Source organism: Prionailurus viverrinus, chromosome E2, assembly GCF_022837055.1.
Source record: "Prionailurus viverrinus isolate Anna chromosome E2, UM_Priviv_1.0, whole genome shotgun sequence".
Lineage (NCBI taxonomy): Eukaryota > Metazoa > Chordata > Mammalia > Carnivora > Felidae > Prionailurus > Prionailurus viverrinus.
In genome coordinates, this window is record NC_062575.1 from 1,011,219 (window position 1) to 1,030,757 (window position 19,539).

The following is a 19,539-nucleotide window of genomic DNA, read 5'->3' on the forward strand; positions in this document are numbered from 1 at the left end:
ACAACAATCACGATATAGGCATATGAAGTTTTGTGTGGAACCAGAGGCTGACGTTGTCAGTTTACCTAATTCAGGGTGGCCTACCATCCCTGTCACGGACTTGTATAGGGTGTGACAAAGGGAACTACAGTCCCCAAATGGAGTCACTTCTGCTGGGTCATATCACCAAAGCAGGGCACAATACCTAAGCTCATACAACTTCAGCACTACCCAGAATTTAGTTTCCACTGGTCAGTGAGGAATTTTGTGGTCAGCACCAAAAGGGTAATCGGCCACAAGAATGGGTCCTCTGCATCGCCCAAAGATGAGGTATTCCGCTAAGACCTTTTTGTCCCCTAACAAAGTGACCTCGCCTGACATAATCCTTTTTCTGTTTATGAACTTCTTGTTCTACCTTTAAAAACCTTACCCTTTCTGTAGCTCTTTGTTGCTTCCCTTAACTTGCTAGATGTGATGCTGCCCAGTGCACAAATGAGTGACTGATCCTGAAGACCTTCAAAATGCACTGGGCTGAATTTTTATGATAACGGGGACTTTTGTATTGTTCCTGACCAATTGCAAACCTAACTCTAACGCTTCAGGCTGCAAGCATTTGAAGAGCAACATCTTTCCAGCTGTGCACGGCCTCCTTTGATTTCTTAAGTGCTGGACACATTTGAATGATGTGTCATTTACCTCAGGAAGAGGAAGTGGCAGCAACTAAACTACTAGTTTTAGGCTTTGGACTTTAAAAACCAACAAAGCCGCTCCCTCTGGTAGGAGCAGCACTTTGCAGGAACTCTCGGGGACAGCTGGCCGAACTCTGAAGTCCCTGGGGCCGAGCCCCCTTCGGTGGCCGCTGTAACTCTGAGATCTATGGTACCCGGAAAAGCGTGGGGATACAGGACGCAGGCAGCAGCCAATGACGGAGCAGGACGGGGCACTTGTGGGCATGCGTGGCGCCTGGGGGTGGTATTTCCGGCCTCTTCACGGTGCACTATTTTTGCCTCAGGTTTGTTTACCCTCAGAGGTTGGAGAGCCCGCCTTTGGATCTTGGGGACATAGTGACACCGAGCGAAGGAAGGCGCTGTTCTTTCGCACAGATTGGGACCTTCGAGTGCCCGACACCGTCCGGGCAGCTCCGCGCTCGCTGGACCTACAGAGTCCCATGGCGGCGGCCTCGACTAGGAACCCGGCTGAGGTAAACGCTCGGCCCCAGGTCCACCCGCCCCGCCCCTGACCCTCCAGACCCGAGCGCGGGGCGCCTGCTCGCGTCCCTGCGGCCCAGGTCCCGGTGTCCGGGCCCGGGAGGCGCTCGCGGGCGGGGTCCCCGCGTCTGAGCGCCGGCGTGTCGGGGTGCGGGAACGAACGGGCTGCAGGGGAGGGGCCGGCTGGTCTGCAGGGGGCCTGCGCCACCGGCGGGGCACGGCAGGTCTCGGTTGTTTCAGCGAACGCAAGGTGCAGCGGCGCCCGTGAGGCCTGTCACCTGGCTGCCTGAGCAGTCCATCCATGCTGGCGGTGTGCCAGGCGGTGTAACCCAGGTGTAAATAGATAGGCCCGATCTGGCTGCGGAGAGGACAGATTGCAGGGGTGGGGGGCAGAGGGGGCAGGGAGCGCAGGAGGGGGTGCCTGCGCCAGTGTATGTCATCGTTGACGGGCCAGAACGGTCACCGTGGATGTCAGAGAAGCGGGTGAATTTTGGCCCCGGGATCGAGAAGGGCCAAGGCAAATTTGGGGTGTTGCAGGTGACAGGAGAAAGGGAGGGGTCCCGGAATGCCTGGGGGCTTTGGTCCTTTGAAGTATAATCTGCCAGTTATTTGACGGGCAAAACTGAGTTTGTTTGAGAACCAAAGAGCACCGCAGTCTGGAACAAGCAAGCTGAGGCTGAACAGTAGGCCAGTCTGGAGGACGCGAGAGAGGTAGGCTTTTTTAAAGGGGAAGGGGCTAAGTTGGGAAGGCTGTTAAAATCTACAAGTCCCTGAGAGTAAACTGGGAATTGAAAGTATAGTGGCTTCCCGTTGGCGGAGCTGTGGGTGGGGCGGTCCCCAAAGCCTGCCTTTTCCCCTCTGGGCTAGTAGAGGAGGTAGTTTCCCAGTCCCCAAGTTCAAGTGTGTCGTCCTGTGGGGTCTGCACTGATCCTGGCGGTAGTGCGTGAGAGCTCCCCCAGCTGCGTCCTCCCGACTCCCTTTTAGTGAGGTTTCCCGTTATTAATTTTCAGCGGTCCTAGCCGCGGAAGGGGTGGACGCTCCCATCAGCTGGACGGAAGGTGTCAGTAGGTTGATTGTCCTTGGAGATCTCCCAAGTTGCTTGGACGTCGTTAAGTCTTAGATGTTCAGAGAGGCGTGAGTGACGTCATCCAGTGGGCAGCGGGACAGGAAAACCCGGGAAACCGGGGCAGGTTTCAGGATGGAAACTTTGAAAAGTGACGGCAGTAGTGTGGCCCCGGCGGAGGTTTGGATCACACTGAGCGGGGGTGCAGACTAGGGGGGCAATGCTATTAGTAGGTCAGAGGGCCTTAGTGAGGTGTGCTGAAGAGGGGTTCCCTGGCTCAGCGCCTGGTTGGGGCTGCTGGGCAGTGCGGGCACAGGCGAAGGAGAGAGAAAGATGTGGCAGATGGATGGGTGGGTAAGGCTTCCATGGCATGATGGGACAAGAGATGGCTGAGGACACCTAGGAGTAATTGCGGCAAGGTGGCAGGGAGTCGGGGCTGCCCTTTGTTCAGTGGTGTAGGGCTTCACCAGAACTTTGTGGTGCGCTTTTCTGGTGTCCGGGCCGTTTCACAGTCTTGCTGATGGATAAGGTGTGGGGCCAGTGTGGTCACTTGTGAGTCTCTGTGCCTGGCAGGGAGACCTTTAGGGCTGGGCTTTTCACAAAGGTTCAGTGCAGAGTGGAGGGTTGTGACTGTTGGAGGGACAGCATGGGCAGCACAGAAGTATTAGCGGGACTGGGAGTATCTGAAACGGCCACGTGGCTGTGGGTGTGTGTCCCTGAAGCCAGGCTCCCCGGCAGGCGAGGGGGACTTCTCGGCCGCATTTGAGGCTTTCCCTCTGGTGGGATCCATGAGAGTGCTGGGGCTGTAGTGGAACCTGTTTGAATTTGTCACACATCCTTTGGGTGTCATGTGACAGGTACCAGTGTAAGTCAAGGGGGCATCCTTTGGTGTGGGGCAGGAAGCTGTGGGGGCGCAACTGTGGGGTCTGAAGGTGTGAGGGAGATGCAGACTACAGGGTCATGTTCACTTGGAGAGGGAGTGTGAGTGTGAGCTTAGGGTCTCAGGGCCCTGGGATTGGAGACTGACTGGTCGAGGTGGGTCCATAATTGTCTGTGTTTGAGGGCACATTCGGGGAGACTCCACGGGAATTTCCAGGCAGAAAGGATGGCGCTTGGGGGGCCATACCCAGATTGGCCCCCGCAGATTGCATCTACGCACCCCTTGCCTGTTATTGCTGAGGACCGAACACAGTGATTGGTGGGATGGTGAGGAGACGGTGGCATTAATGCCACCAGGACCTGGTATTTATTCTGAGGTAGGAGCTGGGGTGGCTGGGGAGAATGGGGTGTATGTGTCAGGGTTTAGATTGTGGGTTCCCCGAGAGAGAATGTTCATGGTGCCATCTGTCCGTTTCATGACAGGGTGGTGTGACCTTCGAGGACATTGCCATCTACTTCTCCTGGAAGGAATGGAGACTTCTTGATGAGGCTCAGAGACGGCTGTACCATGATGTGATGCTGGAGAACTTTACGCTTATATCCTCCCTGGGTAAGGCCCTCACCCTCCCCAGTGACCTGGACTGGGCTCTGTATTCCCGCTTTAGCCCCCAGCTGCCCATTCCCTAGGGGATGCTTTGTACCTCTTGGGTGTGGACTGTGGGCCCTGCTTGCTCCCCCAGCTTCCGTGGTGGTTGCATTTGTTGCTAAGGCTGGGGTGTTGGTGTGCCCTTTTCTCTCCCCTGCCGTTCCAGTGCTCTCTGTGCCAAACCTTCATAGAGTAAGATTCAAGGTCAGTAGTCATGCCTTGAGGATAATGGATTGCACCTTGCTTGCTCTCTCCCTGGCTGGGTCTGCTTGTTCAGATCACTGCCATTTCTGTGGCCCGGGTTTTGATCTCTTCCTCTTGAAGCCAGTATTTGTGCCTTTCTTTGCCAGAAATTGCACACATTGGCTTGGTCATACTTAAGTGGACTCTGGCCACTTCTCAAGACTATCCAGTGTGGTGCTTTTATAGTGTTTACATCTTTATTCCTACTTCCCCCTACTCCCTTCACCTTTGTTAAGGTACAACTGACAAATAAAATTATGTTTTTGAAAGTGTATTATTACATTATAGTTTGATACACTTACACTTTATGAAGTTTTTACCAAGATGAAGGTAATCAACATAACAATTACTTGACATAATTACCTTTTCTATGGTTAGTGATGAGAAAGCTTAATATCTACTCTCTCAGCAAATTGTAAGTGTACAGTACAGTATTCACGAGTGTAGTCAACATGCTGTCTCTTAGATCCTCACATTCATCTTATAAATGAAATTGTGTATCCATTCCCAGCATTTCCATTTTTCCCAGTCCTTAGCCTCTGGCATTCTAGTTTCTATCTTTATTAGTTTGAATAAGAAATACCATGCAGCACTTTTCTTTTGCTTTGTGGCTTATTTCACTTAGGGTAATGTCTTCCATTTCATCCATGTGGTGGCAAGTGTCCATTTTCCTTTCTTTTTTATCACCAATTATTACTACATATGTGTGTACTAAATGTTTCTCACTGTATCTTCTCACACACACCTATTCATGTTTCCGTATATTGATTTTTCTGAATGATACTGTAGTGGATGTGTATGCACAGACACTGTGTGGATACTGATTTTCTTTTCTTGGGATACATACATAGAAATGGCAATGGTGGGCTATATGGTAGTTCTGTTTAAAGTTTTGGAGAGGCCTCTGTAATATTTTCCATAATGACTTCCCTGATTTACAGTCCCAGCAACAGTGTTCAAGGGTTCTATATCGTGCACATCCTCACCAACGTGTTACCTCTTGTCTTTTTGGTCATAGCCATTTTAACAGGTAGGAGGTGATATTTGTGATTTTTTATTTGCATTTACTGATGATCAGTGCCTTGATTACCTGTTGGTTATGTGTATATATCTTCACTTTCTTCTCTGTCTACGGTTCTGCTACAACTTTTCAATTAGATATAGTCCTGTGTGGTTTTTTTTTTCCTTTTGGAGTATATGCTTTTGAAGTTTTAGAGTTTGAGGTCTTAAGTTGAAGTTTTGAATCAATTTCAAGTTCATTTCCATGAGTGCTTTGAGATGTGGGTCAAGTTTCCTTGTTTGTTCTTTTGGATATTCAGATTTCAAAACAGCATTGAAGAGATTGTTCATTCCCTAGTGTATATTCTTGGGGAAATTTTCAAATACTAGTTGCTTGTATATATTTATTTCTGGTCTCTTTATTCCATTTATGTCAGTGTCCTATTGTTTTGATTATATAGCTTTGTAATGTTTGAAATCAGAAATGTGCTGCCTTCATTTTTGATTTTTGTTTCCAAGATTTCTTTGCTTCCTGTTTTAGGAGACCCAGTGGCAGGGGTGCCAGTGTCCTCTGTGGAGCAGGCAGTAGGAGTCCCTGCTGAGCAGGGACCTCAGTAGCACCCACCTGGTGGCTGACAGAGATTCCCCAGCCCCTGTTTTCTACCCTTCCCCCCATGTCTCTGCTAATATTGTCTCCAGCCATCCTTTATGTTTGCTTGTGCTCTCTTTTATGCTTCACTGTGTATTAGTCAGTCTTGATTGGACTCTTGAGCCCTCTGAGGCTACTATGATTCATGAATAGCTGTTGAATTGATTTTTTTTGGTGAAGGCTGGAATCCCGTATTCTACTCCTGCCAACGTCAGTCACATAGGATGCCTTTCTGAGTCTGTTGTGCGCTGAGTAGCTCTGGGACAGTCGTGGCCATCCAGCGTGACCACTTTTCTTCAGTATTTCTAGCCTCCCTGTGCCCTGTAGTTGCTCACCTGGAGCTTACAGGGAAGAGTCCATACATGGACTGTATCATACAATGGACCTGATCCAGACATGACCAGGTGGGCTCATAGGGGCCTTTTTCTGGTGAATGGCAGCTGGGGAAGGTGTGATATCAGGACTTTGTTCAGATCACACTAGGTACCTTTGTTCAACTAGAGTTTGGTGCCATGCCAATGGCCATACCTCGTTCCTGTCTTTCCTTCTTCCCTGTTGACAGTTTGTGTACTTGTGGGTTCTACTCCTTTGGTAGTCCTGTGACTTCCAGCACAGGGGTAATTGCTGTTTCTCAGGCCTCCACATCTTACCCATTTCTCTCACTGCTCTTCCTGGGTAGTCCAACATTCACCTTCACCCATTTGCCAGAAATGTTCGTGTATCCTTAATGTGACCTTGAACAGCCACAGATTTCTTTTGATTGGATTTTTCAGCAGCCTCCTACTCACCCAGGTGTCAGTAGCAGAAAAGAACCTTGCCAATGCTGTGAGCAGAGAAACAAGTTGTAGACCCTGGCTCTCTTCCTTCCATCAAACCCTGGTTTTCTGTCCTTCCAATGAGCTGTCCACAGTGCATTGACCTTAGGGGCCCAGTAACGCAGAGCAGGCACTCCTTCACCTGAATTCCAACTCCCGTGTCTGGAATAGCATCTACTCAACTCGTGCCTACACGAGACAGGTGCATATGTGTGACGGGCTTACCCCTCACTGTAGTCACCATGTATTTCATGAGAGTTTCTTTGCGTTCAGGTTGCTGCTGTGGAGCAGAGGATGCGGAGGCACCCCTTGAACAGAGCGTTTCTGTAGGTGTGTCACAGGCCAGCACGCCCAAGGCAGCTCTGTCTTCCCGGAAGACCCACCCCTGTGAGATGTGTGGTCCGGTCTTGAGAGACGTTTTCCGCTTGGCGGAGCAGCAGGGAAAACCAAGCAGCCAGAAACTGTTGAGGTGTGGGGCATGCGCACAACGATTTTACTTCAGCGTAAACTTTCAGCAGCAGCCGGAGCAGCACACGGGAGAGAAACCATTCAGAAGTAGTGTGGACACGGTCTCTTTTATGAAGGGATATGGATTCCATGATTCAGGACAGCCCTTTATCTGTACAGAGGTTCAGAAGGACTTCCTGCCTGGCTTGGTGCATCTGCAGCAGGACGCCATTCATACTGGAGAGAAGCCAAACACAATCAGCCAGTGCAGGGCAACTTTGCAGAGCAGTAAAGGTCATTACACTCGGGGAGAATGCAAGGAAGCTTTTGGTCCCAAATATACACATGTTCAGGATCAGGGTGTCCAACCTGGAAGTCCATGTTTTGTGTGCAGTGAATGTGGGAAAACATTCAGGCAAAAATCTTTATACACTATCCACCAGACATTCCATACTGCACAAGGACATCATGAGTTTGGCGAAGGTGAAAAATCCCTTAGACGAAGGTCAGCTCACAGTCTGTACGGAAAGACTCACACTGGGTCTAGGCAATACACTTGCAACAAATGTGGGAAATCCTTAAGCCAGAAATCAGTACTTATTCATCCCCAGAGATGGCATAGTGGAGAAAGTAATCATGTTTGCAGTGGATGTGCAAAATCTTTTAGCCATCGCCAGATGTTGATTACACGTTCTGTTCAAACCTTAGAAAGGCCTTATAATTGTGGTGACTGTGCAAAACGTTTTACCTCTATCTCTGCTCTCAGTTATCATCAGAGATCTCACACAGGGGAAAGACCTTATGAGTGCAGTGAATGTGGGAAGTCTTTTATCTCCAGTACTGGCTTCCGTTCTCACCAGAGTGTTCACACTGGAGAAAAGCCTTATGAGTGCAGTGAATGTGGTAAATCATTTTTCTCTAGGTCTGACCTCCATTATCATCACAGAGTTCACACTGGGGAGAGGCCTTATGAGTGCAGTGAATGTGGCAAGTCCTTTCACCGAAGAAATAACCTCAATGTACACATAAAGGTTCACTCAAGTGAGAGGCCATACGAATGTAATGAATGTGGAAAATCTTTGAAGTGTAAGTCTTCGTTCATTCAACACCAAAGAATTCACACAGGAGAAAGGCCTTATGAGTGCAGTGAATGTGGGAAATCTTTTACCACTAGTTTTGTCCTTCGTTCTCACCAGAGAGTTCACACCGGAGAAAGGCCTTATGAGTGTAGTGAATGTGGGAAATCCTTTACTGCTAGCTCTGTCCTCCATAATCACCAGAGGGTTCACACAGGAGAAAGGCCTTATGAATGCAGTGAATGTGGGAAAACTTTTACCACTAGTTCTGTCCTCCGTTACCACCAGAGAGTTCATACAGGAGAAAAGCCTTATGAATGCAGGGAATGTGGCAAGTCCTTTCCCCGAAGAACTAACCTGAATGTACACATAAAGGTTCACTCAGGTGAAAGGCCTTATGAGTGTAATGAATGTGGGAAATCTTTTAAGTGTAAGTCCAAACTCATTGAACACCAGAGAATTCACACAGGAGAAAAGCCTTATTTGTGTAGTAAATGTGGGAAATCTTTTAGTCGTAGCCACGCCCTCCAGTATCATCGACAAAGTCACCTTGGAATAAGGCCTTATGAGTGTAATGAGTGTGGGAAATCTTTTGCTTGTAGTTCTTCCCTTCGATCTCACCAAAGAGTTCACACTGGAGCAAGACCTTATGAGTGCAATGAATGTGGGAAATCTTTTACAGCTAGTTCTGTCCTTCGTGCTCACCAGAGAGTTCATACTGGAGAAAGACCGTACGAGTGCAGTGAATGTGGAAAGTCCTTTCTCCGAAGAAATAGCCTCAATGTACACATAAAGGTTCACTCGGGTGAAAGACCTTATAAGTGTAATGAATGTGGGAAATCTTTTAAGTGGAAGGCAACATTCATTCAACACCAGAGAATTCACACAGGAGAAAGGCCTTATGAGTGCACTGTATGTGGGAAATCTTTTATCAGTCATCCTGCTCTTAGTTATCATCAAAGAGTTCACACTGGAGAAAGGCCTTAGGAGTGCTGTGAATGTGGGCAGTCTTTCAGCCAAAGCTCCAGTCTCACTCAACAACGGAAGGTATAGTAGATGAAGCCCTTCTGAGTGATCAATTATGAATTGTTTATGTTCACTAGAAGTTGTATTTCTCTTCCTATCCTCTATTCAGGATTAGCAGATGATGTCTTTGGGAGGTAATTTGAATCAGAATGGGTCATGAGTGTGGATGGAGCCCTCATGAATGGGTTTACTGTCTTCATACCAGTTCTAAGAGAGCTTGCTTCCTCTGTGTACCATGTGAGGACCCTTTTGAGAAGATCATCTATAAATCAGGAAGTTGCTCCTCACCAGACATGGAACCGGACCCTATAGGGAATGTTAGTTTGGCTATCCAGCCTCCAGAAAGAAGTTTCTGTTGTTTGCAAGTCACCTAGTTTGTGGTACTTTGTTAGAGCAGCCTGAGCTAAGACATGTGAAGAATGTGGGCAATCTTTTGGCGAAGGATACAGTTTCATAAAAATCAGAAATTACCCTGGGTAAGGCCTCATGAGTGAGGGGAATGACACAATTCCTTTTGCCAGTCCTCTGTCTTCATTGCATACTCAGTTCACACTGCCAAAGGGCGTTAAGGTAGCAGAGCAGGTGGTATTTTCTTGAGTAGTGTAATCACAGTGGAGGAGTGCCTTTGTGAAGCAGCCACTTAGCTGGAACAAACCTTGTTCACTTGAATGTCCCCAGTGGAGTGACTTACCCTAAGTTCCAGCTATTTGGGAAAACTTGAGGAGCTGTGTTGTGCTTCTGATGTGTCCAGAGTCATTGCTAGATTGAAGTGAACAAATGACTCCACTTTGATACCTGACAGGTCCCCTAATGTGCATCAATCACCGCCTACATGCTTAAGCATGTTACCCCTGTGCATTGTCATTGGTGATGGACATTATGGGTAATTGGAACTTCACATTCCCTTCTAAGTTAGGACATGGATGTGATGCAGTGTTTATCCACAGTACCTGATCTGAGATTTGGATAGTGTCTTGCAGATAAAGAGTAAATGTCTTACGATATTGTTGGTCTTGTGATGCTTGTGATAAATCTATGCAGCATCCAAGTCCCAACACAGGTATTTGCTGCCACATATTGCTCTGGTTTATGCATTAATAAATGCCTTTTTTGTTTAATTACTTTAGTCTTAGGTGTTGTATTCTAATGGGTTATTTGAAAGCAGAATTAGGCTCTTCCAGCAGTAAGGAGTGAACAGATTTCATTGCATCCCAAGCTTGCTGTGTTCTGGAGAGGATAATTGCAAATAAATAATATGTACGTGTGCACTCTCCAGCTTGGGTGTGAATTTGCATTATGACCCACTACCTTTCTTATGGGCTGAATTGTGAATCCAAAATACCTATGTTGAAGTTGTGGCCCCCAGTATGTCAGAATGAGACTATAGTGAAACACAGGATATTTAAAGATATAATGAAGTTGAAATGAGGTTATTAGGATGGACTTTTAGTATGACTGGTGTCCTTATAAGAAGAGGACCTGAGGATAGAGGACCAGAAGAATGACCATTTGAAGACAGGGAAATCCCCATCTCCAAGCCATCTGCATCTCTCTCCAAGGACAGAGGCCTGAGAAGAAACTAACCCTGCTGATTTATGTCCAGTTTCTAGATTCCAGATTTGTGGGCAAGTATATTTCCGATGTCAAATCACCCATGTGGTACATTATTATGGCAGTTCTAGCTAATACAGTCCCCTGTGTTCTATATCTGGATTCTGTGGTCTGGATGCCAGGATTTTTCTTGTGCTCAGAGGTCACCCTGAAGAGGGAGCATCTCCAGTGGTTATGAAACCATCTCCAGTGGTTGTGGAGACAACATGAATATTTTGCTTGTCCACAGCTGATACCACATACTGCCAGGCACTGTTGAGTGGAATATCTACCTCAAATTCTTCAAAGGAGCCATGTGGGCGGATGCACACTATTCGTGTGTTACACCACAGGGGCAAGGGAACTGTAATTGGTAATCTAGAAGATAGGGTAATGAGGGAGTAGAGGAGACATCAGCCACATAGTGGAGTGTATCTCTTACAAACATGTATCCACAGATGTTCTAGTGACTGGCTGGGCAGGATCAGTGTGCACAGAAATTCTTCACTATCAGACATATGTATCCTGTGCAACAGAGCTCATTGTATCTGAAGTCTCATATCCTCTCTGGTGTTTACATCTCAAGGCCATTGTGTGCAAGAGGAAAAGGATAGAGGACAAGGGTGGTTTCAAGTCCAGGGTGGTAGCTTTTTTGACACACCTAGCCAGCATTGTTGTTGGTACCAGCTGTGCCTGTGGCGGATGCTTGTTCTGAAACATTCACCTCCCAAGTAGTCTCCCAGGTACTCCCCAGCATCCTTGGCTATAAAACCCTGTCTTCCTGAATTGGTGGTGCAGGGACCGACTCCTCTTATGGGTGCCAAAGTCACGCTTCTGTCCCTGAGTCCGTAAATAAACCATTTCTCCTCAAGCTGGACTTCTCAACCTTTTCCCTTGCTTAAGGTTTGGAGGTCATTTTGCGTATACGTCCCTTCTAGGCAATACTACTATTTTCTTCTCTGGAAGTATACCACTATTTACCCATTCATCTGTTTGGACCATTTGGGTTACTTAGAGTTTTGGCGTTTGTAAACAAAGTGCTCTCTCAAAATTTTCATTAGGGTTGTCTATGTGGACAGAGGTTTCCTTTCTCTTGTGGTGTGACTCAAAGCGCAATGCCCGTCACAGGTAGGTTAGTGCTAATATTTTTAAGAAACTGCCCAAATGTGATCTAAACTTCAGTTCTGCATTCCCACCAGCATGTATGAGAGTTCCAGTGCCTCCAGTCCCTGCCACTACTTGATAGTGCCAGTCTGTAATGTCAGCCCATTTCATAAGTGTGTAGTACTGTTGCCTTTGCATTTCCTAGGGGTGTTGATTTTGAGTATTTTTTCGTGTGTTTATGTACCACCTGTCTATCTCCTTTGGTACAATTTCTGTTCATATCGTTTGCCCGTTATCTTTCCGATGAGTTATGGCTATTTCCATTTTCATTTACAAATAAGAAACGCATACAACAATGGTATGTATTCTAATTTTCCTCATTCTTAAATGGTGTGACATTTTGCTGTATGGAGTCATAGTAACAGTGTTAGGCTATTTCTTCACTATTTTCACTCAGCTGCTTTTGTGTCCTGCACACGTGACGGCCCAGAACACCATACATGTGTAAGTTTAGTGTGCATTCTTACCATTATGTCTTCACTTTCTTACATCCAGGCATTCAGAAATACAAAACTGCAGCCCTGCTTTGTAGTGCTTGCCAATTTCCAAAGTGTAAATTCTCCCATCACGAGAGCGGGATATGCTGGGAGAAGGCGCTGAAAAATTCCACTTGGGTGTTTGGTGGAAGACTAAACTTTGGCGTGTGCAGGAGACTTTACAATCCCAGGCAGACGGGAGCTGGGGTGGGGGTGGAGGCGGGGGTGCTGTGAGCCAGCTGCAGGTCTGCACAAGCCTCAGGAGAAGATGTTAATCCTGATTGGCCAGAGGGGAGGGACCTCCCTAAACACCCTGATGGGTGCGTGAAAATATGGCTGGCCTCACCTTAGTGGTGACCAGGTTGTCGGGCAAACCCGCTGGGTTCAGATTGCTTCCTCGGATCCCACCCAGTACCTTGGAAGGATTTCTCACCCTCTAGTGATCACCTCCATGTGATGTAACTCTTTCTTTCTGTAATAGTTGAGCGCATTCCCCAAAGATGAATGCCTTTGGTGCATCTCACCCTGAATCTAGGTTGCCTTACCAGCCCTCCCACTCAGGGGAAGACTGCTGGCTGGGGCACTGCGGCCATTTCTGGCTTCCCCCTCTCCAAGGAGGACTGGGAGCCAGTGGGGCAGGTAGAGGGCGACACTCCCAGAAGGAGAGGTCAGCGGCCTTAGTGTAGGAACCCGCTGAGACCTTTTTTCCTTGGACCCATGCGTGATGGTGGTGTCATCTCAGAGAATCAGCCAGGAAGGGGCCTGCAGGGAGAAAAATTTGCTGGGTCGCAGGTCAGGAGTGGCACAGGGACAGGGGAGGAAAATGGCACCCCCCGGAGGTGACTTTGGAAGGACCTGCTGGGTTGAGTCCCCATTTGTCCTGTGGAGTTCAAGGTCCCACTGTGGATCCTTAATGCAATGCATTGCCCTGAGCCCTGGCCATTCTTGACCCGGGAGGTGCCTGAGGGACACAGCCCAGTCCACAGGTGAGTTCTTGATTCCTTTCCACGTGCACAATTGTGACCACTCTGGCAGCTCCTCGGGGTGACGGGGTGTGACATCTCGGCTAAACTCATTGTCCAAGATTATGTAAAGGAAAAAACTTCAGGCACAGGTTGGTCAACAAATTATGAGTTTGTTGTACTATGGGGTAAGGGATGTAAGAGCACCAAGCCTGGGGGCCCCAAGTGGACTAGGTTGGCTGCTCAGCGGTGACAAAATCCCAAGGCAGAGGAACGAGTGGGGGTGAAACAGGAAAGGAATCTCTTTCAGGGAGGCTAACATAGGGAACACAGTGGACTAAACTCTCAAAGACTGATTCCAAAGTGGTGAAAACACTTCTAGGTTTATATAAGAAAAATGTCAGCAAAGGTGGGTGTGTACATGCAGGAAGGCAGTGAGTCAAGTAGATCATTGTCATGGAGTCACTCATGAGTGGGGTCTTGCTGTTCAGGGCACTCTTTATTGCTTGAAGGGGTCGTTTTGGTTCTCATCTGGGAATGCTTGCCATCAAGGTCTTCCTTAGCCAAGAGACAAGCTCAAAGAACCCAATGAGAAAGTTTGGGGTCAAAACGGGGGCAGCTGAGTTCCTCTTTCAGTACTAAAAAAACAGGATGTATGGGAAATCTACCTTGGGTCCTCCAGCCAACCTAGTAATTGTGAAAATTTAACAAACACCTTTAGCCCACATGATTGATTAAGCTTTTTCTGTGTATCCAAAGATCCGGTGTTGTCTCATGGAAAGAACTTAGCACGTCTGCATGTCACAAAACAAACCTGACCCGTAGCATTAAGTCATCAGACCCCCTTCACAACCTTCCAGCACTGTGAAAACATCTATAGCTGCGACTATTGAGTCTGCATGCAGTCAAGAAACTTATGGACCACTGTACTCCCTTTACCGGTTAATGTCTCTAAACTCCATTAAAAACCCCTGGGCTACACACAGACCTTGGATTTGGCCTTTGTACAACAGCCCCACCTTCCTCAGGTGATCACCCTCTTGAATAAAGCTCATATTCCTTTCCATGGAACACTTGTCTCTTGCATATTGGCTTTTGGAGCAGTGGGCAGCTGAACTTTGTCTTTGGTAATGTACAAACAGGAATTAACAGACACATAGATACATGATGGGGTTTTGGCGTGATGGGGTCCAGAGGTGATGGCCAAGAAATAATTCTTGAGATGACTTTGATGCAAAAATTGATTTTATTATAGCATGGGGACAGGACCCAGGGGCAGAAAGAGCTGTACTGGGATTGTGAAGAGAGTTAACTGGTTATATACAGGGACCTGGGGGAGATAAAGTCCTGAGGATGTTTCTGATAGGATCTTCATCTGCTAAAGAAAACTCACAGATTGCTGGACGCCCAGCTATTATCAAGCTAAGGTGGTTTTTCCCTTCAGCACATTAACATTAAGAGGATAGGGAGTTCCTGGAGAAATGTTATGATCTGTGTTTGACTTAAGTATTTGACAATGGACTGTTGGTTAAAGGAAATTTAATTTTATCTGCCAGTTCCTTCTTGCCATTGTTCCCCACATCACTATGGAGGGAAGGGTGAATTTGGAGATAGAGATTTCTGGAGATTAGGCTATTGAGAAGGTTGCCTTTTTCTTGTAATTTACTAAGATATTTGTAAACTGATGGAGACTCATATCTTGCATTACTCTGATATCTATCAGTTAACCATTTGTTTTTCCCTTTCCTTTGTTCTTGGACAGCCAGGAGTGCTTGAGGAATGTCACACCTAACCCACTGGGGGGAGGGGGAGGTTTGCTGTTAGCCTGTACTTTGCCCTCAGCTTGCCCCACCCTCCCTCATCATATCCCCTGAAAAGTTTTGATCCTGAAGTCATTAAGGTTGTTAAAAGTGGAAGGTCTCATCTTCTGTAGCTTCTTCCTGCTGAGTAGGGGTGTAGAGATGTCCCTACCTATGGGTCAATATTGATCAGGTGGGAAATGTATGGGGGAGTTGCAAATGGTGGAGGCAACTGGATCCAACGTGGACAACAGGTATGAACCTCCTTGAGGAGAAAAGATCATCTGTTGTTTTGAAGTTATTGCAGGGGTGGACTCTGGGCACCAGAGTAGTTGACAAAAATCCTCTAGTCCAGGAGGTTAACCAATCACTAAAGGAAAGAGAGGGATTGTTTAAAAGCACCAGTTTGAGTATTCATGTCAGTTAGAAATCCAGAAATATTTTTGTGGTAATCTGGAATGCACATACAGCATTGTTTGTGTGAGAGCACGAGTTCCACTTTAAGTAGCAGCTAAAACATTTAATCCCATTTTATTTTGTAGAACTGTTTTGTGCATTTGGGCTATTTTAGCATTGAATAATATAATGTTATTTTAAGAGTCATTTAAGAACTTAACTGTGTGGGGCACCTGGGTGGCTCAGTCGGTTAGGTGTCCGACTTCAGCTCAGGTCATGATCTTATACTCCGTGAGTTCAAGCCCCACATCGGGCTCTGTGCTGACAGCTCGGGGCCTGCTTCGGATTCTGTGACTCCTTCTCTCTCTACCCCTCCACCTCTCATTCTATCTCTCTTTCAAAAATAAATAAACATCAAAAAAATTTTTTTAAATACCTTAACTGTGTAACAGGTGGTGTTTAGCCAACAGGTGCTTTCCTGTTTAGTAAGCAATCAGGTAATTTTAAAAAGATATTTTTATAACAAAAATAAAGGGTAATGGATAGAGAAAATTACAAACCCAGTGTCTACCAGTGCTGCCAGTGAGATTTTTAGATGTCAGGCTTGACACATCCTCAGATGGAGTGGAAACAGGCAGCAGGAATCAGATTGGTCTTTCTGGTTTGTAACTCAAATGTCTGTGGTGATACTTTTGAATGGCCCATTGTAAGAAGGAATTGTTAGTATAAATTGGGGAAAGGATAATGAAAAAGAAAGGTACAACCACCATAAGAGAAGTTTGAGGCTCACAGGAATGAGAAGGCACATTAGTTTGCTCATTGATTAAACGGGGTACAGGTTTTATTTGAGATATAGGAGGCTATGAAAAGTGTCCCTCTAATTTACTGCAGTGGGAGTACTCAGTATGACCCCATAGGGGCCCTTCCATTCTGGAGTTAGATCTGCTGCTGTATTAGACTTTCAATCTTTTTAATAAACCAGGTCTTTGGGTGTAAATGGTATGGGTTTCTATTAGCTGTCAGATCAGGTTTAGGGAGGATATGGTTTGCATATTCACTTAGAGATTTATGAATTAACCCGGCCTCAAGTGAATAATTTAATGAAGTACTATAGTCCTTATCTGTTGATAGGCTTACAGTGATAAAAGTCTTTACATACAATTGTTGGGGGAATCCATCCCACTTTCCAGTTGTTTAAATAATCATATGCCCATGGGGTCTTATTATTACCCCCACAGAACAAGAAGCAAAAAATTGTCCACACCTGTGCCATTGTGACAATTTTTCTGAAGTTTACCTCAAGTTGTCTAGTTTAGGCAAATAACATTTAAAGACAATGAAAACTAAAGTTTAACATCCATAAAGGTGCATTATTGAAACATAGTTTTTCTAAGAACCCTCATTTCCAGGGATAGCCAAATCAAGATTAATTCATTTGTAGACCAAGTCAAGTTTTAACAAACTTGGCCTAATTATTTACATAAGCTCAGCAAGAACAGCAATTTATCATGTAGATCTTTTTTTTTGTTTGTTTAAAAAAATTTTTTTTTAACGTTTATTTATTTTTGAGACAGAGAGAGACAGAGCATGAACGGGGGAGGGGCAGAGAGAGAGGGAGACACAGAATCGGAAGCAGGCTCCAGGCTCTGAGCCATCAGCCCAGAGCCCGACGCCGGGCTTGAACTCGAGGACCGTGAAATCGTGACCTGAGCTGAAGTCGGACGCTTAACCGACTGAGCCACCCAGGCGCCCCTATCATGTAAATCTTTTAAAGTTTGCTTTGCTGGAAACTTTTGTAAGGAATCTCCAGATTGAACTTTTAGTAGGCTCTCAAGACCAGAAGCCAAGACAAGTACTTGCCATCAGACAGTGCTGCAATACCTGTAGAATTATGCAAATTCCTCCTCACACGGTCCCCAAGATATCCTGAGGTTCCTGCACCTGTCAGGAAGTGACATTCTTTTTTTTTTTTTTAATTTTTTTTTTCAACGTTTATTTATTTTTGGGACAGAGAGAGACAGAGCATGAAGAGGGGAGGGGCAGAGAGAGAGGGAGACACAGAATCGGAAACAGGCTCCAGGCTCTGAGCCATCAGCCCAGAGCCCGACGCGGGGCTTGAACTCACGGACCGCGAGATCGTGACCTGGCTGAAGTCAGACGCTTAACCGACTGTGCCACCCAGGCGCCCCGGAAGTGACATTCTTTACTCACCTGGTAAGGCTGCTGGGAACTCTGTAAGCAAGGTATCAGGCTAACATTTCCAAGGGGATTTATGCCTCCATGTTTCTTAAAGTGAACCTGTTATGCCCAGAATTCGTGATCCCCAAAGACAACCAGGGAGCCGAGTCCAATGCAAAAGCAAAGAGCCTTTATTCGAGCTAGCTTGAGTTCAATCCCCTACCTGCACTGACACAGTGGTGAGATGCCAGAGAGAGAGTGTGAGTTTCAAAAGCATAAAGGTTTTATAGGGATCTAGGGGTGGTTGGTGGGGTAATGGTCGTGGCCTTAGCCGATTGGCTGGGGAAGGGTCAGAGTCCTGTTGCGCAGGTCACCAGACGTGGTTTGAACGGGAAGTTTGGGTGAGAGGGAAGTTACTCAAGGGGAGGAGGCATGGTCTGAGTTTTGAGCAGGAATTTCTTTCTGCGGTTTTCCCGGAAAGGGGGCCATGTCGGGGACATAGTCACTCAAGATGGAGGACACAGAACAAGATGGAGGACACAGAACAAAATGGAGGACACAGAACAAGATGGAGGACACAGAACAAGATGGAGGACACAGAACAAAATGGAGTCGGCCGGCCTAGGTCTTCTCTTTCAAACCTTAGTTCCTTAGAGCTGTGTGGTCATATCTGAGTCTATGCATGTCTCTCAAATATGACATTCCAGTCAAAGCCTTGGTAAAATAACCAGTATTTCCAATGGCATCCTGTTACAAGGTGAACATATTCTTATTGAACTTATGCAAGTAAGTATGATTGCCATGGAGAAAGAACACTCACTGAGTTTGTGAATTTCAGAGGGTTTAGGTAGAGAGAAAAGTTCAATACTATAGTTTGTTGACAAATGAATACTTTATCACATTCCTGTATGTCATAGATATCTTAAGAGAAAGTTTCCTTAATCTGGGTGAGCAAATATTAGAGATCCAACAATATTTCCAACAAGAATTACAAAACTATAATCTTCCTCTCAGTTCATTTAGTCCCATGTTCCTAATTCTTGTTCAGTTTGAATGCAGCTTTTTCATTCTGGAAATTCTTACCCATTTTAGTTTTAGGATTTTTAAAGATGTCAAATACCTGTGTTTGTCCTAAAAGTCCTTTTTACGAATCTTCTTGAAGATGAAATATGTTTTGAGAATGAGAACAATTATAAATGACACAATCTCAGAAATGGACATTGCTAAAGATCTTATGAGAGTTCCTTATATGCAATTGACAGGGAAATTCAGTGATTTCTGTGACACATAACATTTTATGATCAGAATATCAGGTGATTACCTTATTACCGAAACATATTAAAATTTTAGGAGTTGCATATGTATTTGAGCATTTATAGCATTTACTTATGCAATACAACTAAGGTTTACCATTATTTGGGAGAGCTTTTCCAAGTAACTTAAACATACCAAATAAGTCTGAATGGTCAAAAGGACTTCATTTACAATTTAAATCCTGGGAAGTTTGTTAAAACCTTACAAAGTTATAAAACATATCCTAAATAGGGTTACAGATCATTACGAATCTTATTTGTTTAACCAAGGTGGCAATAAGAGATTCCAAAGGCAAATATGTAGGGTTATATAGTTGTTAGTAAAACTTTGCTGGCTTAACATTGACAAGTTTTAACTTTAAGTAATCAAAGACCTGATAAAGACAAAACATAAAGCTTTGGTTTTCCTGGTGGACAAGAGAGAAAAAGCTATTGTTTACATTATTCTTAACAGCAGATCAACAGTCCAAGAAAACTTTGTCTTTTGAACCGAGAAAAAAGCAGAATTTTAATCTAATACCAGTGTACTTTTAAAATCCATCCATTTCAACCTTAGTCCATTCTGACCACCATAAAATTCCTTTCCAAAGATTTCCCTTCACAGACCTACAACTTTCCTTCGCCTTCAGAT

The 19,539-nt window shown here is 45.7% G+C and overlaps 1 protein-coding gene across 1 annotated transcript; it reads left to right on the plus strand.

Annotated features, from left to right (window-relative positions):
- Window positions 1-969: 969 nt before the first annotated feature.
- Window positions 970-12,146, plus strand: LOC125152394 (zinc finger protein 345-like). Its single transcript, XM_047834222.1, has 3 exons — window positions 970-1,180; window positions 3,613-3,739; window positions 6,755-12,146. Exons 1-3 carry the CDS (start codon window positions 1,148-1,150, stop codon window positions 8,989-8,991), a joined length of 2,397 nt encoding a protein of 798 aa, XP_047690178.1. The 5' UTR covers window positions 970-1,147; the 3' UTR covers window positions 8,992-12,146.
- Window positions 12,147-19,539: the final 7,393 nt, after the last annotated feature.

What these genes read in the sequence shown, in the direction of transcription:
- LOC125152394 (XM_047834222.1), top strand. Translation starts at nt 1,148, where the DNA reads ATGGCGGCGGCCTCGACTAGGAACCCGGCTGAG. An exon ending in CGACTAGGAACCCGGCTGAG is followed by an intron (nt 1,181 to 3,612) that starts GTAAACGCTCGG and finishes GTTTCATGACAG; the next exon opens with GGTGGTGTGACCTTCGAGGA. An exon ending in TACGCTTATATCCTCCCTGG is followed by an intron (nt 3,740 to 6,754) that starts GTAAGGCCCTCA and finishes CTTTGCGTTCAG; the next exon opens with GTTGCTGCTGTGGAGCAGAG.